Source organism: the organism of the source record quoted next, unplaced genomic scaffold (assembly GCF_019419815.1).
Source record: "Pyrus x bretschneideri cultivar Hongxiangsu unplaced genomic scaffold, Pyrus_bretschneideri_v1 Contig23, whole genome shotgun sequence".
Lineage (NCBI taxonomy): Eukaryota > Viridiplantae > Streptophyta > Magnoliopsida > Rosales > Rosaceae > Pyrus > Pyrus x bretschneideri.
The window spans coordinates 4,616,556-4,642,002 of record NW_025999535.1 but is presented as its reverse complement, the minus strand read 5'-3'; the positions used below and the strand labels follow the sequence as shown (position 1 = coordinate 4,642,002).

Sequence of the window (25,447 nt, the reverse complement as noted above, 5' to 3'; positions counted from 1 at the left end):
GAAAAAAGTGGCACTTGCTTGGGCTAAGTGATTGGTGCACTGATCTCTTAGTTTAATTGCTTTTGAATAGAAATAATAGAGTAATACGGTGGTGTTTGAACCCAGGTGGTTCAACAAAGGGAACGAGGTTCAGAATTCAAAATGTTTTGAGGAAGAGATAGAGTTTTAATCCAAGTGTAATTAAGCCTAGACCCTAATTAAGTCTTTTGAATATCAAAGTTTGATTAGTTTTATAAGAATTGAAAATACTAGGTTATATTTCAGTAAGCGCTCTTTAAAGTAGCTAATTTCTAAATTTCTCATTAATATAGCTAAATATTCCCAAAAAAAATAATACTTAAATGTAAAAAAGCACACCAAATTATACACCTACACGTACATTTTGGGTCCGTAATGTATATTGCCAAGTTTTGCTGAACTTGTAAATGTGTTGGCGGGTTGTTCCAAGAACCGGATCAAAATCCAAATTAATGCTTTCTGGAATGGAAAATTTACAGAGAAGGTAAAAAAACCACTATGAAATTAGGACTCAATTATTTAAAAAGATAATATAAAAAGAAAATTAAACCCAAAACACTTTCTCTTCGATTCCTTTGAAGCTCCCAAAGCCTCTGTGCAGAGGGAGGAGGTAGGGAGAAAGAGTGCCCGATACAGATAGGAAGCGGAAGAGATCCGTCCATGGCCTCAATCCACGGACATTAGCTTCTCGGGCATACAATTTCGTATCAAAATCGCATTTTGTGTAAAGGGTAAGTCCCAAATCTCAATCTTTCTGTGAATAATTGCGTTTAGATTTGAAATTTGGATGAAATTCAAGGACCCCGGATGGAAGCCGCAAGTGGGTTGTTTATATTTCGCTTTCATTGAGTGGAGTTTTTCTATAATTTGCCATTATGTTGGGCTGTCACTATGTGGGAATTCCACTTTACCTAACAAGGGCAATTACAGCAAACCCATATGCTTTTCTTTGAGTCCAACAGCTTGCATTGCATTGCATTGTGTTTTGCCATTTCCATTTCTTTGTGTCATCAATTTTTTTTTTTTCAATTGTTCTCGGTCAGTTAATATACGGTAGATTTGTGTCATTTGCATGGGCTGATTAGTTTTGTGTTTGCTAATGCCGTTTCAGATTTCATATTTGAAGCCAATATTTGGCTTCATATAAACTGCTATTGGGTGAATTTGGGGTTGTGAATTGGAAGTTAGGGTGTGGAAGAATTTGGTGATATTGTAGTGTTGTTTACTGGCTAAGCGCGCAAGGGGTGAAGCAACTTGTGCACCAAAATGGATGATGCAGCAGCTTTGGCAGAGGCTGCAGGATCAAGATTTAGTTCATTGGAGCTAATTGGAAGAGGATCGTTTGGCGATGTGTACAAAGCGTAAGTTCCAGTTTATAGATTCATAGTCTATTTGTATACAAGCCTTCATATGATGACTTGTTTGGGCACATCATCTAAGTTCTAGTTTATAGATGCATAGTGTATAACTTGGTATAACAAGCCTTCGTATGATGACTTGTTTGGGCACATCATCTGTCTAATTGAACAACTTCAAATTACACCTGACTTACAGAAGGTACTTAAAAGTTTTGTGCGGAAAAACTATACATGTTACAGCCACTGGATTTCTGCAATTACTTGTTTCACTTTGTGGCCCTTTCAAATACTTGCACATGGCTGCACATAATATGCGTAGTTGTTACACACACACACACACACACACACACGCACACACTCACACACATATATTTATGTACACGTTGTGATTGATTGTAGTGAAATCTGTTTAAAGTATGCCAGGTTTACTTTAATTCCTACAGTCATTGTGGTTGGGGTTGGTTCAGCATACTGCAAGATTGATTATGGCTGCTGGCCTCTGATTCCTTTTCTAACTTACAGGTTTGATAAGGAGCTTAACAAGGAAGTTGCAATTAAAGTAATTGATTTGGAAGAATCGTAAGTATATTGCTTTCAATATAATTATATGTAATTCTTTTTATTGTTCTGTTCAATGTTATATGGTTGTTGTTTCTTTGAACTACGTGTAACTCCAGGCTTTTGCCATAATAGGAACTTTCCACTCTTCCTTCATTACTTTTAGTGGGTAAATTTCAAGACAGGATACAAAATTTCAGAAAGCACACATAGGGTTATATTGGTGGCTATATAGTTAGTGAATGCAAGGTGTAAAGTTGATTTCAACATTTCCACTCACCAGAGAGAAGTTGATTTCCACCAGAAAACAAACAAAAAAAATATTGATATTCTATTTTTACATACAGAAAAATAAGCTTGTTACATGACAATCAAATAATTATAGGCCCAATTACTTGAGAATCGCCTAACTTGGTTGTGACTTGTATCTGGTACTAACTACGATAATAAGTTAATCAGGACTCTGCAATTTTTCTGGGACAATTTCATCATTTGTAGTGTGAATGGCTTAGAATTCTGGGACAATATTACCGACCAAAGGTAATAGTTCTTATAGAGTTTAACTAATATAACCATATGGTATTTTGTTGGAAAGAATGATTTAGATGACTACCATCTCTGATCCTCAACCTGCTGAATGCTGCATTGTCCTGCATGACTGTGGACATAGTAAGTGGTCGCTGCTGCTTAGTTACTAACTTAATTAAATGAAGGTATTCTGTCCTTATTCATGCTAATGGCCCTCATCAGAAAGTTCTATGCAATGGAATACGACATGGATAGTTGTTGTGATTCATTGTTGTTCTGCAAGTCTTATTATTAATCAATCTCCTTCGAGCATAGAGCATGCTTCCCCTATCTATTCGATATTCATAAAGCTTTACTTAATATTTTCTGCAGAGAGGATGAGATTGAGGATATTCAGAAGGTGCCAATCATAATCTTTATAGCTAGGATATTGTCACTATGATTACACAAATATTTGTTTTCTGATTGAGTTTGTATGTGTTCCAGGAAATTTCAGTTTTGTCACAATGTCGATCTCCTTATATTACTGAGTACTACGGTTCCTATCTCCACCAGACAAAACTTTGGATAATTATGGAGTACATGGCCGGTGGCTCTGTTGCTGACCTAGTAGGTTACTTCTGTTGTTTGTACATAATCAATGTGGTCAGATGAAATTTTTTTCATTTATAAGGCTTATAGAACTCTCTTTTATATCGCCATCTATCATCATCATAGTTCCTCTACAAGATGATGAGATTTCGTTTGGGTGATATGTAATTAATAAACTCTCTTAGGGTTTGCTTTTATTTATCAGGTAAGTTTACCCAATGATGATATTAAGGGGGGCCACTATAGCTTGATTTCTTGCTAATACGCAATTCTTGATAGTTTACAAGGCGTATTAAGTGTCACACAATACTTGAGCCCGCAGACAGTAGACGAGCAAACTGGCCTGTTATCTCTTATCCAAATCGCATTTTCTTAAGATGGAGATTCTATTACTGAATAGCCCTTTATCCTTAACTGAAAGAAAAGGTATTTCTTATCAGTTATCATAATCAAATAAATTTGTAAATAACCAAGGAGCAACTGCAAGTGGGGTTCCTTCTCAGTGTACCTGTGTCATTTTAAAATTTTTGACACACTATGATGACAATTTCTCAACGCTGAGTTGAAAGTTCAATGCTTTAGCTGTATTAATGCTGTTAAGTCTTGTGTGTGCATATTCATCTATGTGTGGCATTGATAACTGATGTTAAAATCACATATGTATGCATCTTTCAGAATGATCAGACAATTGTGTTTATGCAGCTCCAATCAGGTCCTCCACTGGATGAAATGTCAATGGCATGTATTCTTCGTGACTTGCTACATGCAATTGAATATTTACATAATGAAGGAAAAATTCACAGAGATATTAAAGGTATTCTGCCCTCGTTTGCAACCATAATTATGCATGCTTATCAGAGGATCATCTGTGCTTGAAAATGTTCCCTCCTCCCCCAACCGCCCCCTCCCCCCCCCCCCCCCCTTCTCCTCCCTCTTTCCTCTCTCTTTATCATTTTGAAGCTTTATTTAGTTTCGTTAGTTTCAACTTTCTTGTTCTAGCTCTTGTTTTAATGACACGTTTGTATTTTTTGCAGCGGCAAACATTTTATTGACAGAAAATGGCGATGTTAAGGTATATCTTCACGGTCAAAAGCCTTTAATTTATACAGAAAGTAGAAGTAGGATCCGCATTGAAGGGTGGTGTTAAATTTATTAGCCCTTGGTCTTCCAAGTTACAATTGTGACTTGTGACAGGTGGCCGATTTTGGTGTTTCCGCACAACTTACAAGGACAATATCAAGGAGGAAGGTGCAATGTTTAAACTTGAATTCATTTGCTTTGTTGTTAATCAGATCTGATGAAAGATTAGGTTAACTTATAGTTTTTTTTTAGGTTAACCTAAAAAAATATTATTTTGTGCTCACTGTATGTTGTATTATGTACAAGCAATATCTTAAATGTTGTATGCTAGCTAGAATGCACTAATTTTTTTTAACAACCCCAGACATTTGTAGGAACACCATTCTGGATGGCTCCAGAAGTAATCCAGAATTCTGAAGGATATAATGAGAAGGTATACCTGTTGGAGACCTCACTCTATCAGACTGAGCCTTGATGAACGACTCACATTAACCCTTTGAATTTGCAGGCAGATATCTGGTCACTGGGAATCACTGCTATTGAGATGGCAAAAGGGGAACCACCACTTGCTGATCTTCACCCAATGAGAGTTCTCTTCATTATACCTCGAGAAAATCCACCTCAGGTTCTCTAAATATACTCTAGTGTATACTGATAACAGTTATCTTAGAAAATGAATTTTCAAAGATGAAATGCTTCTCAGTTGGATATTACTCACACCATAAAAGAACCATTATTTTTGTTTGTTGTGCAGTTGGATGAGCATTTTTCTCGACCTATGAAAGAATTTGTTTCATTTTGTTTGAAGAAGGTACCAGCTGAGGTAAGTACTTAAACCATCTGAATATTTAACTATAGTTTTTGTCTTTTTGTTTTTTGGTTTGATCTATTTGAAGGAGGGAAATCATTACAAACTAGACAGCATCATTTTGGTTATAACAAGATGCATAGGAAAATTCAGGAATTGGCCCTTTTTCAAACCGAGTGGAGAATATGTACATGATTAACCTGCATAAAAAATTTGACTAAAGGCATTTATCAAACAAACAAAAATATAGCATATATTTTTGAAACTTAGAAGTGAGAGGAGTTGAATTTTATTGGTTTTTTTTATTATTATCATCTGCTCATCTTTCTGTTAAAGAGAACTATCATATTCTTCTATTTTGTTTTCTCTTAGCAATAATTAAATAATAGTACATTGCTGGTTTTTGAAACCCGTTTAATCCTATATTGGGAGTTAGTATTGAAGTGATTGTATTTTATTTAAGGTATTTGGCTACTTTTTGTGGTTTTAATACATTACTTTGGACTTATTTGCAACTGTTTATAGTGTTTGCATAGCTTTTTGTGAATATGTGCTTCAATAAGTAGACTGTGCAATGCTTTGTTTCTGTTTGTAGCATTTCAAATCTATGCTGATATGAAGTGAAGCAGGTTGCAATCCATTATCTTGATTATGAATTCTTGAAGTTTTCTTATTGGTCTTTTTTTGTTGTTGTTGTCTTTAACCTAAGCGTGCAAGTGCCAAGGAACTTCTAAAGCACCGTTTTATTCGGACTGCAAGGAAGAGTCCACGACTTCTGGAGAGAATAAGGTGCGATATATTGCTTTTATGCCTGAAATTTTAATGATGCAACTTTATTTCTAGAATGAACCTGCAACACAATGATGCCTGGTCTGTGCCTGCCCACAGATACGAGGCATAAGAGAACTTAAGACATACGCAACTGCACCTCAGCTTGCACTTTTGTTTCATTTTCTGGCATTTACATGTCTGTGTTTTGAGTGGGCAATAAATGCTCATTAACATGGTTTAGCTAAGATGCCATGCTTTATTGTTACCTTACAGAGAGCGTCCAAAATACCCTATCAAGGAAGATGCTGACAGCCCTAGAAATGGTCCTACAGCTAGAGGGGAGATATCTGATACTGTGAAAGTGACTAGAAATATAATAGATGAAACTGTTCGGGCTAGGTGAGTTATAAATTGCTGATCACTAGTGCTTTGCAGGTTGTGTGGTTTAACTGTTGTGTTAATTTGCAGAGACCAGGGTAAGACCACAAAAAATGCTGGATGGGATTTCAGTATTGGAGCACAGGGTACAGGTACTGTTAGAAGTGTTCCAAAACTAAAACCACCGCAGGCAAGAGAGAAAAAGCCAGAAGGCAGTCAGATTACCTCTGGAAGAGTCCCAGAGAATACTAACCGACGGTTCTCGGCGTCTGGGAATGCTCTTCAAGAATCACGTGAAGATTATTTTTCTAGGGATGGTAGAGATTCATATCATGATGAGTCAAATCCTGAAGATGTAAGTCTCCCACCCCCGTTCCTTTTTTCTTTCGCATGCATGTTTGATACAAGTGACATCCCGGTGGCCACCTTTAAATATAATTTTTTATTTCATCAATGGGCTATACAAGGTTTTTTTTGTCAAAATAAAAAAAAGATTTGTAAGGTTGTCTGTCTCAAATTTTTTGTGGTCTTACTGAACTCTTATCTGTAGTAAAGGCTGTTTGCCATTACTTAATTTTCACTTTTGAATTCTGTCTGCTTTTACTGGAGTAAAGTTAAACAGGGGATATAGTTCACCAAACCAATATTTTTTGCCTGAAAAAGCAAAATGTTGTGCTTTTATTAGTTCACATAAAATTTTAGTTTACTGATTCAAAGTTGGAATTCATGATTGTTTGTACCATGTTACATTATTATATATTTAGCAATTTGAGGTGTATTTTCAGGATGAATTGACTGCGAGTGGGTCAGGAACTGTTGTTATACGAACTCCCAAAGGATCTCAACCATCTACTCAGTTTCGTCATCAAAACTCTCTGGTAACAATCTGTAAGATAGGACAAGAATACAAAGTATTCGAGTTTGAATTTGTCTTTCTGATTTAGCCCCCTTTATTTGATTAGCTCCTTTTGTTTTGTAGTCTAGTGGGACATACGCTTCTTATGAAGATGCTTCATCCAGTGGAACTGTTGTTTTTCGTGGTCAACATGATGATTCTGATTCTCCTGGAACGCCAAAATCAAGGCTGGGAATTCAAGAGAAAACGTCAACTGCCCCAAATGAAGACAGTGCCATTAATCTTGCAGAGGTGCCTTTTGATCAATGTGATATTTCAATTGATATCAGTTAGCTATCTGATCTGTCAATAAATCTCATATTAAAATAGTGCTAGCTGAAACATTGAAAGTTTTCATGCGTAAAAAAATTCAGTGCAACATGTTGGAGTAATTGCAAAAACATGCTGGGCTTTTAACTGTTGACGAGTCACCTAAATAGATTGACTTACTGTTCAGTTGCATTTTGTACCTTCCAATATCAAATCTGAAAGACCTTTTCCTTTAATTGTTCTTTCAGTTGATTTCAAAATTCCATGATGTCTTAGATCCAATCTACTTCTAGGGTTTTCATCCCCTAAATTCTCCTGATATTTTGGTTCTAAATATGAATTTCCTGGTTTCCTTCTGAAATTTCCTAGGTTATTGTCATATTTTAGGTTGAAAGTAAAACCAGCAAACCAAAACCTAATGCTGAGGTGCTCTTGGCGTCCAGAGTGTTTAACTAATGAAGCTTCTTTTTGGATTGACAATGTTTACGCAGGCAAAGGCTGCGATTCAAGGAGGGAGGAAAGGAAATGCCAGAGATAGGTCTGCACTTAACAAGATCAACTACGATGAGCACGATAGTAGAAGAGGGCAGATGACAAGTAGCTCTGATTCTTCCAGGTACATCTACTGGAAAAAGTGCTGTTAGTATATCTAATCTTTGCACCTGCACCCACACATACACACACATACAGAGAGGGTAGAAAATTTCTAATTTATAGAAGAACTCTCTTTACCTCAGACAATCTCATGAATACTTTGATGCCCGAAAGGCATTTCCAAGATCACCCCAAGCAAGTGATGACGAAGAAAGTGCAAAAGTTATATCATCATCTGCAGCACTATCGATAGTGCTTATCCCTTCGTTAAAAGAGGTGAGCACACCCAGATATATTCATAGGACTCTTGGCTTGATATGGTGTCAAGGGGGGAAATCTTGCCTTATTGCTTGACCTGCAAGAACTATTGTTGTCTTCTTTTTCCTTATTTTTGCCTGCTAAGGATATCATTTTTGCCCAAACTTGGGCGTTTGTCATAAGTTAGAAGCCCCATGCAGCATATTTTTAAGTTGCTTTTTAGTGTCATGGCCCTCGTGGGTTAGGTGTCCCTGATTAGAGATACCACATTATTTCAGGAGGTATAGTAGATTTGTGGAAGAATGTAATGTCCATATGCATGATACAGATTGCTTGTTGTGCGCATATGTTTAAGATTTTAGGTTGTAACTATTCTAGAAACATCAAGCATAAACTTCAAGATGTGGTGTATATGTTTCAAGCTAGTTTGTTTTATCCCATTCACTTGTGCATGCATATCCAATGAAGTCATAGTGTATATGGTTTCACCGTTTCAGACATGTGCTTTGCCTTTCTTGTTTATTTTTCTCGTGTATATATAGGCCATTGCTGATGATCCAGAAGGGTCAGCTGTGCGTTCAGTTGTAAATTCGCTTGTCAAGTTGGAGAGCTTGAAGCCAGGATCTTCTGAAGTTTTTGTCAGCAAATTGCTTCAGCGATTATCAAGGTTTCACCAATTGTCTTTTTTGTTTTGTTTATTGTCCTATTCTTTCCGACCACTTAAAATGGTGGATGGTGGCATTTAGTCTAGAGGACTTATTGAAGAAAACCTTTGCAGTTCACAAAGTCCGAAGGAATCTTCATTGAAAGACTTACAGGAGCTGGCTGCTCGCATCTTTGCTAAGGGCAAGACAGCTTCTGAAGAAACACAAAAAGCAGAAGCTGATAACAAGAAAAGGCAGCAGAACAAGGAGGTCCAATCCCACGCAAATATGAGCCCGCTCGCAAGATTTTTGCTTTCAAGGTTAGTCAAGTTATTTATCTCTCATATTCCTTTTCTTATCACATACTTATTGTAATGTAAACAGAAACATAAGCGAAATGTTTCCCATGAATTTTAGTTTATAAAGAATTGAAAGGGAATTGTTATTAGCACTCCAAAAATCTCATTCTGCACTCCAAACTTTCTATATTAGGAAAGAAAAATACCCTTGTAAGAAGTGTAGAATGAGATTTTTGGAGTGCCAATAACACTTCTCAATTGAAAGGGTCCTCAATATTTGATGTGATTTTCGCAAAACGATCCGAAGCATCATTTGGAATGAGAAGTTTTCGTCTAGTTTAGAAAGAGGAAGCTGTTTTCTCTGTAAGTTTCCTTCAATACAAATATGTAATGATGTAATTAAATGTTTGATGCAGATGGCAAGGGCAAGCTTAACGCGATCTCAACCCGGTTTGAAAGAGGTTCGAGTGGCGAATGGATATTTATTTTTGTAGTGTGATTCATGTTTTTGCATTATTCTGATTTGATGTACATATCAATATCATTGTAAGAAATTGTGCCTTTTTCATCTGCCATGATTTTTTTTTTTTTTTAATTAACATTTTTGTTTCCGAGTAGCCAGCATTGCGTATAATTAGGGGTTTGCAATTGTTTTATCATTGTAATATTACCAAAATTGGTTAATATTTATCAATAATTATATTATTAATTGTGGTTTAACCTTTCCCCGATAGTTCATTTTGGTATGGTAGAAATTATAACACTATGTTTGGATAATGAAATCACAGATGTCTGATATTCTAAAATGACAAGAAATTGTACGTGATTCAATATTAGTGGATAGAATTTTGGATATTTATTCATGCGTCCACAATTTAAAACTTCCCCCTTTAATTATTGTAGTAGTATAAATTAATTGATAGACAGATCAAGATCTAGATTAAAGAAATTAAATAAGAAGTTTAATCAAAAGCAATGCTTTTGCTACTTAATACTACGATCTAGTAATACTACGGTCTAGTGATAGTTTTCTTAAGTGTTAGGTTCGATTCTCGTCAAGAGCAAATTTGAACTCATTCCTAGTCCATTGTGAGGCTAAATCTAACCTCTCCCCTTAATGTAAATAATAAAAGTTTCAACCAAACTTACAAAAACGATAAATGAAACACGAGAATCCCAAAACCAATTCTGTTAAGCCAAACAACAATTTGAACATTAATTGAAAAACTCAACGCTATGTATAGAGTGAGGCTAAGCCGTAGTGCCATTCACACACCCATTTTTACCTTCTCACACACCCTTATTAATTACGGCCGTGATGATCTTCAATTCGTTCAATCGACGACCGAAAATTATGAGGAGTGTGTGAGAAGTAAAAGTGTGTGGATAGCATTACCCTTTATATAAAACCAAAAGGTCAATCGAATTTATATATGGGGGTTGGAACATGATGAGATTGAAGCTGATATAGCTCCAGTGTTTGAAACTATTGATGCATCCAAAATGCAACTGCTCTTGTGCGTAAAAGATTCCTCAAGCGTGAAGTTAAGCGAATCCTTCCGCTTAAACTGCAACACCACCTGCCTATTTGGATCGACCACGAGGAGCTTGCTTTGCACTAGTCAGCTTCCGAAATCCAGCATGCAGAATCATGCCTGCAATAGGTTCAAATCCATACAAAATTCCATACGCAAGAAAAGAGACGTCTAGAAATATAAACAGAATTTGTTTTTGACAACCGTAAAGTAGTTTAACTAGAACGTAAAGTAGTATAACTAGAACAAAAGATTAGCTAAAAATAGCGAGAATCAACTTGTTTTGAGAGGTGTAGAAGTTTATCAAGCTTTCTCTCATAAAGATAAAGTTAACTTTGAAACCCGTCAAGATTACAGGTTACAGTCATACATTATATTCCTTTTTCTCGAAAGGATTTTTGCGAATACGATATACTACATGATTTATTTAGTGAGTTTGCATTGTTGTATTCAATAATTAACTTATCTTACTTTAGTAAACCAAAAGAACCTGACTAAAAGAATTGTGCATAATTCTTCTCCATATATATATAATATGCAAAGAATATCAAAAACACACCTGCATAACTGACAGTAAGAGCACAGAAGATAGCCATTTGAACATTTGAACATATCAGAATAACCGCAGCTACTGCAAACATAAATTCAAATCAATGTTAACAAAGCAACTCTAGATGCTATTTTATAAAAACTATGAATAGCTTGCATCGGAGTTGATATGATTGATAAATTATGGAAGCGAGAAAGAGGGGGGGAGGGAACTACACAGCTAGAGGATGATAAATACAAGAAATGTTCGGGAGAAAGCAAATGAGAGTAAAAATTACTAAACAAAAACTTCCGGCCACCCAAAAAGTAAGAGATAGTGCAAAATTTGGAGCTCCTAGAAATACATGATGTGATAATCTCTCAAGGTAGACAATCCTTGAGCAAACTACTAAGTTAAAAAGGCCAAGAGGGCCCTGGATGGAAACCTACCCTCCCCATTCAGGGTACAGCTTCTCTGATTGTACCTTTCAGACTTCAGACCTCAGAAAAGATCTCTGAACACAAGAAAACGAAAACTAAAGTGGCCATAGTGCTATCCTTGTATGTACAAAGCCTAGGTTAAGTACAGAACAGAGAAGATAGAACACATCGTCGTAACTCACAGAGAGGAACGTCTGAGCCCATGGAAAATCCCAAAAAAAAAACCATAGCATTGGAGACTCTGTCACACTTTTAAGGTTCCTAGGAGTCTTGTATGGTAGAGCAAACATGCGGACATGAATATTAAAATACATATATATATATATATATATATATAAACTGCTAAGATTATCTCCACTTAGGAGCTCCTGCTTAGCAGTTTATGCAGTTTATAGATCATTAGAACTCCACAGAGTCTTCGTCCATGACAGAGTATGAACCTCTTTATATACTCTTTAATTTTTATTGTAAACCAATATCAAGCTAAATGCAAAACATTTACCCCATTTAAGAGTTCCCCAAATTAAAGGATACCTTGATAATTTTTTACTTGCTCACATGTACACCATTCTAAGTGCAACAAACAACATAACACCACAAATGTTAAATGGAGTTTTCGCCATTTTGCATTGTCTACGTTACTATGTATATTATACACGCATAACAAGATCTAAAGAAGGGTGAAAAAGGAATTAACTTGGAAAACTCAAGAAGTTCGTGGCATTTTCGACTAGTAACAAGCTCAATCCTTACTTATGTAGAAGAGAATGCTAAGTAAACAGAACAAATGCACAAGAGAATACTGCTACTGCCCAAACACAGGGTCAACAACTCACCACATTGAGCAAAACGAATTAAGCACTGCCGAACTATTGGGTATTGGTCCAGTCCCCACCTTTCACTACAGAACTTAAAAACATCCCATAGTGCCAAACAAGATATCAATCCAACAAGAGCCAGTGGCATCTGATATCTGTAATCAAATAAAATATACACAAAAATATCAGATAGGATGAGGGGAAAAACACTGACAGTTATTAAACCACAACCTGCCAAAGAGGAAAAGCTAAAATGTACAGACAAAGGAAAGAGTAATACATTACTTATTTTATTTAACAGGACCCCCAACAGGATCAGACTCATCATACAGGACACAATTAAGCCTATCTTGCCCACGCCCTTTCACCCTCTAGCATTAAGATGAATTATGAAAAGGAGCACAGCTGTAGCTTTACCTTTCATCTCCCCTTCACTGGCAAAGTGAAGATTGAATGAGATTACATTCCCTCCACCAAAAGACCAACGAGGAGGATGTTCATATGGGAGTAAATGCGTTGCTTGGCAACACCTACTTAACAGTCTAAACCACTCAAATCATTCCAAGTGGTGCTAGTTTCTTGAATTTTTATAAACAAAACCCAACCTTTCAACATAGCCAAGACCAAAACTACATACATAGTAAAGTTACTTGGGCCAAGGAAAAACAACTAACGATTTGAAATTTGATTATTAGATTATTATAGGTCTACACAACAAAGAAGCTTGCAACTCAAATTTCTCAGCAGATTTAGAATTGCAAATATCGCCTATTAGAAGGCAAAGCGCATCATAAGACAACAGGTGTCAACATTTTCAATTTGCTTCCATTTGCTTAAGTTCTTGGAACAAATTAAATAGAGAGCCAGATTTTAAAATTCTAACTAGAACCTAAAAAGAAAAAGGCATTGATATGAAACCAGGACAGGAAAACAACAAATCGAGTACTTACGTTAGCTTCCTCAAAATTCTTTTTTTATTGTCTTTTTGGTTTCCATTCTATCACTTCTTTTTCTCCAACACAAACCAAAACCCAATTCTCAAAACTCACTAGCAATCATGAACCAACGAGAAAGAGAAAGGACCGTTCCTCCTTTTAACCAATCAATTCCCAAAACTTTCACACAGTATATACAAAAACCAGTTCTCAAAACACCCCCTTACCATTTACAATCTTTAAACAAAGAGGGTAGTAACAAAGACAAAAAAACACAGAACCCATGTAATCTAGAGCTCAATTATTCTCCAAAGTCTTGCTTTTTTGTATCATCCAATTCCCAGAAATTCCACAACCACCTTGAATACAAACAGAACCCAATTCTCTAAACTCACCCAAGGATCAAAATACATACATATACTGAATTACATACAGAGAGAGAGAGAGAGAGAGAGAGAGAGAGAGAGAGAGAGAGAGAGAGAGAGCATACAAAGAGCAAGCAAAGAAGAGCACGAACAAAGTAGCATAATTTCTAGCATAGCGCTTGACATTCTCCTGGACCCTCATGCGAGCCTGCGAAACAGAGAGAGGGAAAGAGTAGGATTCGGAGGACCCAAAAAAGGCGGTGGTCCACGGCGGCGTCTGGGCGGCAAGGTCGTCGTTGGTGAGCTTGGAGAAGGGGTTAATGGTGAAGAGAGAGAAAAGGGTGAAAATGCGAGAGAAGAGTGAGATGAAGAAGCCGTTTGTGATAGAGGCTGCGTCAGCGGTGGCGGCGGAAGAGGTGGTGATGGCGGTGGAGGTGTGCTGGTCGATGATTTCTGGGTAGCCATTGTCGCGGAGCCATGACTCGAAGAAAGGGTCGGGGACGCTGAGAGATAAGGGGTTGGAGGTGAATACCATGGTAATTCCCTCCCGAGTCCTGCCTGCAACTTTTTGGTTTGCCTTTGGATTTTGGGATTTTTGTGTTGATGATGTTATGTTGGTTTTCTCTCGTTGAGAAGATAAAAGTATTTCCCAGAATTATATTGGTCGTACTGCGTAGGGATATACAAAGAGTGTGAAATCTTTAATATTAGAAAGCCAGCAATCAACTTTGGTGTCTCAAGGCTTCACCAAAAAAATCTAGACTAAAATAACCCTCAAACAAAAAAAAACAAAAACCAACACAGTATAATACATTAAAAAACTCATGGACATTTTTGTCAGAATACAAAAATATAAAATTTGTTTTATTAACAGAAAAAGAAAAAAAAAAAGAAACAGATAACTCCTCCATTTTAGATAGATAACTCCTCCATTTTAGGAGAGAGAACAACCAACGTGTGGAGAAAAATCTTCAGGATTAGCACGTTTAATTTTCAAACTGCATAGCAGTTTCCATACAAGGAAACCAACCCACCCACGTCTATCAGATTTGAAAGAAGACAAAGATGAAATTAATTTCTTTGGGTAATTGTCTGCTTTGAATGTAATGTGCTTGCGAGTGTAAATTTGGATTTTAAATGGGTTTTTTGTTCAAATTTTTTGGTTGTGATTTTGGGAATTTTGTTTTGTAGCTTCGGATTATAGGTGATGATGGTTAATTTGGTTTTGTTTTCGATTTCAGGAGATTGGGTTTTTCGAGTTTGTGACTGTTCTTTGGAGCCTGCGAAGACCTGTGTGTTTAAGGTCAGTGAATTTGAAATTCCAAGGTTTTGATTCTACTTGCAGCCTGAGGTGTGATTTTAACCCAGATTAGTTAATATAATTAATTTTTTTTTTTCCTGATTATGTAAATGAAGTAAACGTGGTTTGTAGGTTTTGCAGAGAAAAGGTCCTGCGGAAATCATTTCATGTTTTCGTTTCATATTTTCTAATTTGGGTGTTTCAAATTTGTTTCTACCACTTATGAAAAAATTCCAAGAACAAAGACTAATTATTTTCTCCTGTTTTGTGGTTAATTTATGAAAACAGGGGAATTATGAATGTTGTGAGACTTCACTTCTATATGGTCTGATGCATAAATGTGTTTGATGTTATTTTATGAATATGTTAAATGGGTTAAGATGCATATCGTTGTTTACAGGGTATAAAAAATAGTTAGCTACTTTTTTTTGTGCTTTGGGGATTTTATCAGATTTGAAAGAAGACAAAGATGAAATTAATTTCTTTGGGTAATTGTCTGCTTTGAATGTAATGTGCTTGCGAGTGTAAATTTGGATTTTAAATGGGTTTTTTGTTCAAATTTTTTGGTTGTGATTTTGGGAATTTTGTTTTGTAGCTTCGGATTATAGGTGATGATGGTTAATTTGGTTTTGTTTTCGATTTCAGGAGATTGGGTTTTTCGAGTTTGTGACTGTTCTTTGGAGCCTGCGAAGACCTGTGTGTTTAAGGTCAGTGAATTTGAAATTCCAAGGTTTTGATTCTACTTGCAGCCTGAGGTGTGATTTTAACCCAGATTAGTTAATATAATTAATTTTTTTTTTTCCTGATTATGTAAATGAAGTAAACGTGGTTTGTAGGTTTTGCAGAGAAAAGGTCCTGCGGAAATCATTTCATGTTTTCGTTTCATATTTTCTAATTTGGGTGTTTCAAATTTGTTTCTACCACTTATGAAAAAATTCCAAGAACAAAGACTAATTATTTTCTCCTGTTTTGTGGTTAATTTATGAAAACAGGGGAATTATGAATGTTGTGAGACTTCACTTCTATATGGTCTGATGCATAAATGTGTTTGATGTTATTTTATGAATATGTTAAATGGGTTAAGATGCATATCGTTGTTTACAGGGTATAAAAAATAGTTAGCTACTTTTTTTTGTGCTTTGGGGATTTTATCAGATTTGAAAGAAGACAAAGATGAAATTAATTTCTTTGGGTAATTGTCTGCTTTGAATGTAATGTGCTTGCGAGTGTAAATTTGGATTTTAAATGGGTTTTTTGTTCAAATTTTTTGGTTGTGATTTTGGGAATTTTGTTTTGTAGCTTCGGATTATAGGTGATGATGGTTAATTTGGTTTTGTTTTCGATTTCAGGAGATTGGGTTTTTCGAGTTTGTGACTGTTCTTTGGAGCCTGCGAAGACCTGTGTGTTTAAGGTCAGTGAATTTGAAATTCCAAGGTTTTGATTCTACTTGCAGCCTGAGGTGTGATTTTAACCCAGATTAGTTAATATAATTAATTTTTTTTTTTTCCTGATTATGTAAATGAAGTAAACGTGGTTTGTAGGTTTTGCAGAGAAAAGGTCCTGCGGAAATCATTTCATGTTTTCGTTTCATATTTTCTAATTTGGGTGTTTCAAATTTGTTTCTACCACTTATGAAAAAATTCCAAGAACAAAGACTAATTATTTTCTCCTGTTTTGTGGTTAATTTATGAAAACAGGGGAATTATGAATGTTGTGAGACTTCACTTCTATATGGTCTGATGCATAAATGTGTTTGATGTTATTTTATGAATATGTTAAATGGGTTAAGATGCATATCGTTGTTTACAGGGTATAAAAAATAGTTAGCTACTTTTTTTTGTGCTTTGGGGATTTTATCAGATTTGAAAGAAGACGAAGATGAAATTAATTTCGAACAAATTAAAGAATGCAAAATTTTGTTATTTGGTTATTGATTTTATTAATGGTAATGAGCTATTCAACTTTTTTTATTTTAATTATGAGAGTTTTCTAACTTTCTTCATGTCTTGGGTTCTCTTTTGGATTCGTTCTCTGTGTTTACATGGGTTTTGTTTGTGAGTTCCTTTTTTATGCGTGTCATTTGGTTTTATTTTTTTTTCCAGGAGTTGTGGGTCTTCATTTTTTGGGGCCTTTTTCTCTGCCATTGTAACATTTTCGTAATAGAGGTAAGTAATTCAGAGTTACTCTTTTCAGCCTATTATGTAAGAAAGTGATAATTCTTTTCGCATATTCTGAGGTTTCAGTTTTGTATGATCTAAATGTCAAATGTGTTTCATGTTATTTTATGAATGTATTGAATAACTTGGAATTTATGTGATTGCTCATAAGAAATATAAAATACTTAATTGTTGTTCTTTGTTTTTTAGTAAAGCCTCTCAAAAGTGAATGATACAACATAGAATTACTTTGTATAACCTAGCATAAAAGAAGTGAAAAAAAGGCCACAAGGTGAATAACTGCTTTCTATTTTAGGAGAGAGATATTAAACAGAGAAATTCAAATTTGTTATGTTGGGGAAAAAAAACAAATAAAACAACAAGAACGGAATAACTTCTCCTCCATTTTAGGAGAAAATATTAATATCTATATTAAAAAAAAGTATCTGATACATTATACTAACATATGCATATGGTCCAACTAATTTAGACGGATTAGGATGTCTCCAACAAATTTCTATCCATTCTAGGAGGAGATACTAATATCTTATAAAATGATATATAGGCTACTTTCCCTGCCAGAGATGAAATAGAAAGGGATGACAAGAATGGTCATCCATTAGGCCCTCAGGAAGGCAATGCAGCCGATGGCCTTTTAAAAACGAAGAGAGAGAGAGAGAGAGAGAGAGAGAGAGAGAGAGAGGGTATTTTCCCTTTGCCTTATGATTTATGGTTCAACTATATATAATGGATGTAAGCTTAATTTTTTTTTTTTTATGTTTTCATATTTTTCTTCAATTTTACCTTTATTAAGAATCATCAAATTGAAATTTCAGTTTTAAGATTTTTGGAGGACTACAACATATCAAGTATGGAGGGAATTGATAGAAGCGATATGTCAGAGGTTGTTACCTTATCTGCATTATTCCTCTTTTGTACATATGATATATTTTTTCTTCTTTTTCAAAAATAAAATAAAATTCATTATGTTTAGCAATTTCTCAATGTAGGTTAGCAATGAAGAAGTTGACTTTGGACAAACAAATGTTCACAATTTTCAACGGTCAGACCCAAGGTATCGTAGGAGTAATCAACAAAGGCAAAATCATAGGAGCAATCAACAAAGACAAAGACGACAATCTATGAATTCATCACAGCGGGCTCGAATTTCAATACGACGACGTGCCAATTATCAAACCCGCTTGAACTCAATCAATATAGTCCAAAATCAAACGGAAGTAAACCAAGAAAACATAGGACCGACATCTGCGGGTAACTATGATTTCTTATTTTTTTGTCTCTATTCAATTCGTACGTTGTATTAACATTTTTGTACAAATTATTAAGACAAATATATTAAGATTGAACAAATCAGTGATTCTAAGTTGTCATTGCCTTTTTGTACTATCAATGCAAACATCCATTTAATAATTCTGTTATGTCTATAATAATTTCAACATTTGGATTGTATATATTTACCATAGTGACCAACGTTTTAACAAGTACTCCAAACAAGAAAAATAAAAAAATAAATAAAAATAAAAAAAAAAAATAAACAAATAAGGAAAGGAATATTATGTAAACTTGGAATAACAGTTCAACTATAATAGTCAAGGGAAAAATATAAAAATAACATCACATAAAGATATAGTACATCGATACTAAATGGAAAAAATTGTGAAGTTAAACAAAAACATGCAGCACATAATTATACAGATGCAAAATCAAAGGAAGCAAAAAGCACAACCCAAATCAGAGAAATGAAATCATAAATCAATGATTCAGTGCATGAAATTCACTAAATTTTAGTAAACCCTAGATTCAGAGATATTGGCGTTGCATTCATTTCATCCGAAAACGGCAAGAAGAAAACCACTCTCATCCAAAAAAAAATGAGTTTTTCTTTTCTGTGATCAATTAAAATAAACAATACTATTCATCCAAGGTCTGTCATCCAAAACAATCCACAGTTTTTGCTTTTCTGATCACTAAAATCTACAGACTTTAAAGAGAAAATAGCTCAAAATACAAAACATTCACTTTTTCTTTGTTTTCTTCTTCCTCTGCCACTTATTATGTGACCTAGGCAGTCTCAATCAAACGAAAATAAAAAAAAAACGTAATGTATACCAATGATTCAATTACAAAAACAAAAGGAAAAAAAATACGTATGTAGGTACTTAAATAATATTCTATGCTTACTAATATTTTTCGTGCACCATTACGTTTCTTGGTTTAGAGCAACAAAATGCATATGTTACTGATGAGAGACAAAGCCAACGAGAGCAATGGCGGGATCAACAACGTATGAGGCGGAATTCAATGAGTTCAAGCCAAAGACACGAATATTTAGCACGACGACGATCCAATTATCGTGTTCAACAAATTCAACGCTCAAACATAATGCTATTTGGTGGTGACCTAGATCAAGTTCAACACCCTAACATAGGGCAATTCGATGAAGGCAGTAGCAATCATGTCGAACGACTAAACATAGTGCCGTTTGGAGAAGGCAGCAGCAATCAAGTTCCAAGAACAATGCGCTTAACTCATATAAGGCAAATTGCCCGATCCAATAGGACACGCTTGCCTCGGGATGGACTAATACAAAGTTTCACTAATAATGGTAATCGCACAAACTACCATAGTACAACTTTGAAAAAGATAAACATCAATATCATCATTACTGTAAACACTACTTATTACCTTACTTCCATTTCATTTGATTATAACAGAAAATACAGCAGCGCAATCGTTCAGTTCGAATACTCCAATGAGTCATTGTTATCTGCCCATCATCAATGAAGGTATCAGCTTTTGAATATTAATACCTACAATTTCAACTATGCTCTCTAAATCATGAAACACCTTTAATGTTTCCTTTTTAAGTAGATGCTTTTAATCTCATTAATGAAAATGAGATCCAGCCTAACGAGGACGTACCACCTCGACATCATACTATGGGAAGAAGGCCAATTCATAATTGTGCTAGAAACTTTAATGAAAACATGGAAATCCCAAGATTTCACATGCCAAATCCAACCACATGTCCAGATTGTCATGCCCGTTTGTTCTCTCATGAAACATCTGAAATGTGTTGCTTACGTGGAAAGCTTGCTCTACCATTGGCACCGTCCCCTCCTGAAATGACTGAGCTTTTTTGCAACCAATCTGCCGAGGGAAGACATTTTAGGCAGAATATACGAGCTTACAACCACATTTTTGCCTTCACTTCAATGGGAGTTCATGTTGACGAAAACCTAGCAACTGGAAGACGTGGTATTTACACATTTCGTGCTCAAGGTTCCATATATCATAAGATTGGAAGTCTTTTGCCTATTAGAGATAGTAGACCGAGATTCCTACAAATGTATATATATGACACAGCTCATGAAATAGACAATCGAATGAGAGAAAGTGAAGCACTAAACAGAGGTGTGGTTGAAAAAATCCAACAAATCTTGAATCAATATAATCCATTTGTGCAAACATTTCACCACCTTGCGCAACGTCAAGATTTGCAAAGTTGTAGATTGATTATCAAAGAGCAGCCCGCGAATCAACGACAATATTGTTTACCATCTGCATCTCAGGTTGCTGCAATCATAGTAGGTGGTGAAGGATCAGAAAACATTAGAGGTCGAGATATTGTTGTGCAAACTACAGATGGTCAACTTAAGAGTATCAAAGACTGTGTCGGCTACTATGACCCTTTACAATATCCATTGTTGTTACCTTATGGAACATATGGATGGGATGTGAATACTCGAAATAACAACAGCAGAAAAGTGACATGTTGTGACTATTATTCGTATCTTCTTCAGGTAACCTAAGACCTTCATCTCTATGAATACAATATTAATTTTTAAAACTTATATTGTGTTGAACAATGAATTTTATCATTTTAGATCCGTCAACATGACGAATCGCTTCTACTTCGTGGTGGCCGCCTATTGCAACAATATGTAGTTGATAACTACGTCAAGATCGAATCACAAAAGCTTAGATGGATGCGTAATAATCAACACACAATTCGATCTGAATTTTATCGAGGACTGCAAGACTCATTAATTGCAGGACAAAATAATGCAGGTATGAAGCTAATCAGTTTATAATAAAACATATATTCTTTAAGTTCATGTTCTGTCACATTAAATGAGACTTATTAAAGGGTTGAAACAAAACAAACATATTTAGACTTATTAACGACTTATAACAAAACAAATACAGGAGACGTCGGTCGTCGTAGGACTATATTACCATCATCTTTTGTTGGTAGTCCCCGAGACATGTATCAAAGGTATCAAGATGCAATGACTTTGGTTCAAAAATATGGAAGACCAGACATTTTCCTAACAATGACATGTAATCCAACTTGGGAAGAAATAAGTGATGAGCTACTACCTGGCCAAACACCACAAGATCGACCAGATTTGCTTACAAGGGTTTTTCGTGCAAAATTTGAAGAGTTGAAGAATGATGTTATAAAAAAAGGTGTTTTAGGCAAAGTTCTTGCATATGTATATGTCATTGAGTTTCAAAAGCGCGGTCTCCCCCATGTTCACATGCTTCTCATGTTAGAAGAAAATGATAAGCTTAATAGTCCAGATGATTATGATCAGGTGGTACGGGCTGAAATACCAAATCCAAATGAAGAGCCTGAATTGTATGGTGCCGTCTTAAGGCATATGATACATGGTCCATGTGGAATACACAATTCACGATCACCCTGTATGAAACGTGGTAGCTGTAAACGAAATTATCCTAAGCCATTTGCACCAACTACAGTTCAAGGAAATGATTCTTATCCAGTCTATCGTAGAAGAGACAATCATGATCCAATCCCATTAGATCATAATGCACGTATAATGGTGGATAATCGGTGGGTCATTCCGTACAACTCATGGCTACTCCTCAGATATGATTGTCATATTAATGTTGAGATTTGTTGCAGCATTAAGAGTGTTAAGTATCTGTACAAATATGTTTACAAAGGTCCCGACCGAGTAGCTTTTGAAGTCCATCATGAACCTATTCAAGATGAAATAAAGCAGTTTGTTGATGCAAGATGGGTTTGTGCACCTGAAGCTTTATGGAGAATATTCAAATTTGTAACTAATCGACTTTATCCATCGGTGGAACGATTACAAATTCATCTTCCTGAAGGACAAACTATTCATTTTTACCCTCACCAAAGAGTAGCAGATATTTTGGCAGATGACACTAACTCGATGACTATGCTGACAGAGTTTTTTACCAAGAATACCACTTGCCCGGAAGCAAGACAATACTTATACCGGGAATTCCCTGAACGGTTCAAATGGAGTCAAAGAGATAAACTCTGGAGTGAGAGGATGAATAACCATAAAGTTATTGGCCGGATATATGCAGTCTCGCCGAATGAGGGTGAAAAATTCTACTTACGCATCCTTCTTAATCATGTTAGAGGACCAACATCATTTGAGAACTTAAGAACAGTCAATGACATTGTACAACCAACATTTAAGAAGGCAGTGGAACAACGAGGTTTGCTAGAAGATGATGATAGCATTAGACAGTGTCTCTGTGAAGCCACTAACATTCGCATGCCGTCAGCTTTGCGAAGGTTGTTTGTTACCATCTTAGTTTATTGTGAGCCACATGGAGTAAGAAGATTATGGGATGAATTTCATTCATTTATGGTGGAAGATTATTCTGTTTCAAGTACCACAAATAATACTTCTATCTTGAACAAGCTTTTGCAAGACTTGAACGGACTATTAGTGCAACATAGTAAGTCTGTATCTGATTACGATTTACCACAAATAACACAAGATTGTGTTAGAGACAACACAATTCCAAGGATAATACAAGATGAAGTTTCACTTGACATCTCTGAAGCAGACCTCAATGCGGTACAAAATCTAAATGAAGACCAAATGGCAGCGTATAACTCGATTGTGTCTGCTATTGAACAACGAGACAATGCCATATTTTTTGTGGATGGTCCCGGAGGGACAGGAAAGACATACTTATATCGTGTTTTGTTAGCAACCTTAAGGAGTAAGGGTCATATTATATTGGCAACAGCAACATCTGGAATTGCAGCAACCATATTACCAGGTGGAAGGACAGCACACTCTAGATTTAAAATTCCCCTCAGTCCAGATGCATCTTCCACATGTTCTATTAGTATCCAGTCAGATTTGGCAGAATTGATAAGAAAAACATCAGCTGTTGTTTGGGATGAAGCACCAATGGCACACAGGTTTGCATTTGAGGCTCTCGATCGAACGTTCAAAGATATAATGGGCGTTGACCTACCATATGGAGGAAAGGTCATAATCTTTGGAGGAGATTTTCGACAAGTTCTTCCAGTTGTTCCAAAAGGTACAAGATCTGAATTGATGCAAGCAAGTATGATTAATGCTTCATTTTGGGAACACGTGAAAATCATTCGTCTTAGGCATAACATGAGATCCATCAATGATCAAGACTTTTCAGAGTTCTTACTTCATGTTGGTAATGGGGAACAAGAAACTATGATAGACGACATGATGCAATTACCATCATCTATGGTTATTCCATGGAATGGTGAAGAATCCATTGTCCAATTGGTTAATGAAGTTTTCCCCGATTTGGAATGTCATGTATGTGATGCAAGATACTTGGTGGAAAGAGCAATTATAACACCAAAAAATGAGGATGCTGACAAAATCAATAAAATGATCATCGATAAATTTTCGGGGATTGAACATATCTTATACTCTTTCGATTCAGTTGAGGACGATGTGAGAAATTTGTATCAACAAGAATTCTTGAATTCAATCTCACCTGGTGGAATGCCCCCTCATCAGTTAACTTTGAAAAAAGGTGCCCCGATAATGCTTTTGAGAAATATCGATCCGAAGATGGGGTTGTGCAATGGTACAAGACCGGCGTGCCATGGAGCTTACAATAATCTAATTGATGCCGAAATCTTATCTGGACAATTTGCTGGAACTAGAGTGTTTTTACCAAGAATCTCTTTAAAGACCACAGAAAGTGCAGGACTCCCATTCGAAATGATGAGAAAACAGTTTCCAGTGAAATTGAGTTTTGCACTAACTATAAATAAATCACAAGGGCAGACAATACCAAATGTGGGTATTTATCTACCAGATCACGTATTCAGTCATGGACAATTGTACGTGGCTTTATCAAGAGGAGTTTCAGCGTCTACAACAAAAGTCTTGGTAAAGAAAGGAGAGTTACACGGTAACGAAGGAGTCTTCACAAGAAATGTTGTGTACAAAGATATTTTGCTTCCCTCGAATTCAACATAAGGTTACATTCTTTCTTTTAATGTTTAATTCCCTTTTTCAACTTTTAATGCACTTCAATTACAAATAATGCTAATATTTGATTTTAACCAAACGCATTAAATTTTCAACAGTACGGAATGATATGAGTTCATTATATTTTTTGGTGTCATGTGCATCAAGGTCAATTAAATTTCTTGGATTGTTTTTATACTTTTTATTTAACTTTTAGTTGCAACTAAATTATAAGGATCTTCTCTGTTATTTATTACTTTTTTTTTTTACATATTCTAGACAAAATACTTTAGATTCCGCCTGTATTATTAGATATGATAATCGCCTTTATTTTATGTTTCTATACTTTGAACCAATCCTCGCATATAAATACATCTAAAATGTGTAAGTTGCATGTAGCATGCCGTGATTTAAAAAGTGTCTTTCGCACGTGCTTGAGAACACCGTAATAGACATTGCTGCGTGTGAGAGAGTATCCACGTCAACAACTTCAATTTATTGCTTCCAATTAGGAGCAGTCATCTTCTAGATTTCATACCTCACCTCCAAACTTGGTATCACACTTGCATACAATTTGATTTTCAGTTGGTCTTTCGATAAATTATAAATACTCAACGCCCCAAGTTAACTGTGAATTGCACTAATTAACCATCAGTTTTTCCACAAGTTATTAAGTTGGATGATTGCATACGACAACCCAAAACATTCCCTACAAGTTCCCTACATGAATTGCATAATAGAGATACAAGCAAGAATCATTAAGTTCTATGAAAAACATAAGCATTGACGAAGCATTCGTTACTATGAATTGCATGAAACTTATGCTAAGAAATCATTCAACGCGATCGTTTTCAAGCGACCTTCACTACTTGTGATTATAAGATTGTAACTATTAGGTGAAACTCCCTCATAATCTAGCATCATATTCGTGCATGAAAACTAAACGTGCACTCTCAATCAACATACACAAATAAGTTATCAATCAAATAGATGAACGAATTGAATCCACAACTTATGAAATTCC

At 35.6% G+C, this 25,447-nt stretch overlaps 3 protein-coding genes and 1 long non-coding RNA gene across 4 annotated transcripts; 3 read left to right on the top strand and 1 right to left on the bottom strand.

Moving 5' to 3' along the window:
- Window positions 1-462: 462 nt before the first annotated feature.
- On the top strand, window positions 463-9,770 carry LOC103947590 (germinal center kinase 1). Its single transcript, XM_009358506.3, has 21 exons — window positions 463-749; window positions 1,130-1,379; window positions 1,899-1,955; window positions 2,835-2,862; window positions 2,949-3,071; window positions 3,756-3,867; window positions 4,088-4,125; window positions 4,248-4,301; window positions 4,498-4,566; window positions 4,642-4,758; window positions 4,888-4,956; window positions 5,651-5,730; window positions 5,986-6,111; window positions 6,181-6,445; window positions 6,876-6,968; window positions 7,070-7,237; window positions 7,747-7,871; window positions 7,993-8,125; window positions 8,650-8,774; window positions 8,886-9,071; window positions 9,467-9,770. Exons 2-21 carry the CDS (start codon window positions 1,285-1,287, stop codon window positions 9,483-9,485), a joined length of 2,082 nt encoding a protein of 693 aa, XP_009356781.1. The 5' UTR covers window positions 463-749; window positions 1,130-1,284; the 3' UTR covers window positions 9,486-9,770.
- Window positions 9,771-10,224: 454 nt separating this feature from the next.
- LOC103931507 (PRA1 family protein H) lies at window positions 10,225-14,342 on the bottom strand. Its single transcript, XM_018643573.2, has 4 exons — window positions 13,798-14,342; window positions 12,391-12,527; window positions 11,145-11,216; window positions 10,225-10,705 (listed from the first exon to the last, which is right to left on the bottom strand). The coding sequence occupies exons 1-4, from the start codon at window positions 14,205-14,207 to the stop codon at window positions 10,635-10,637; spliced, it is 690 nt and encodes a 229-aa protein (XP_018499089.1). The 5' UTR covers window positions 14,208-14,342; the 3' UTR covers window positions 10,225-10,634.
- Window positions 14,343-14,743: 401 nt separating this feature from the next.
- LOC125478000 lies at window positions 14,744-18,133 on the top strand. The gene is made up of 5 exons (XR_007258833.1): window positions 14,744-14,975; window positions 15,618-15,679; window positions 16,322-16,383; window positions 17,075-17,137; window positions 17,965-18,133. It is a non-coding gene; the product is annotated as an uncharacterized LOC125478000 (long non-coding RNA).
- A 2,003-nt stretch (window positions 18,134-20,136) lies between these two features.
- Window positions 20,137-24,596, top strand: LOC125478143. Its single transcript, XM_048585928.1, has 3 exons — window positions 20,137-20,952; window positions 21,037-21,220; window positions 21,359-24,596. Exons 1-3 carry the CDS (start codon window positions 20,137-20,139, stop codon window positions 24,430-24,432), a joined length of 4,074 nt encoding a protein of 1,357 aa, XP_048441885.1. The 3' UTR covers window positions 24,433-24,596.
- Window positions 24,597-25,447: the final 851 nt, after the last annotated feature.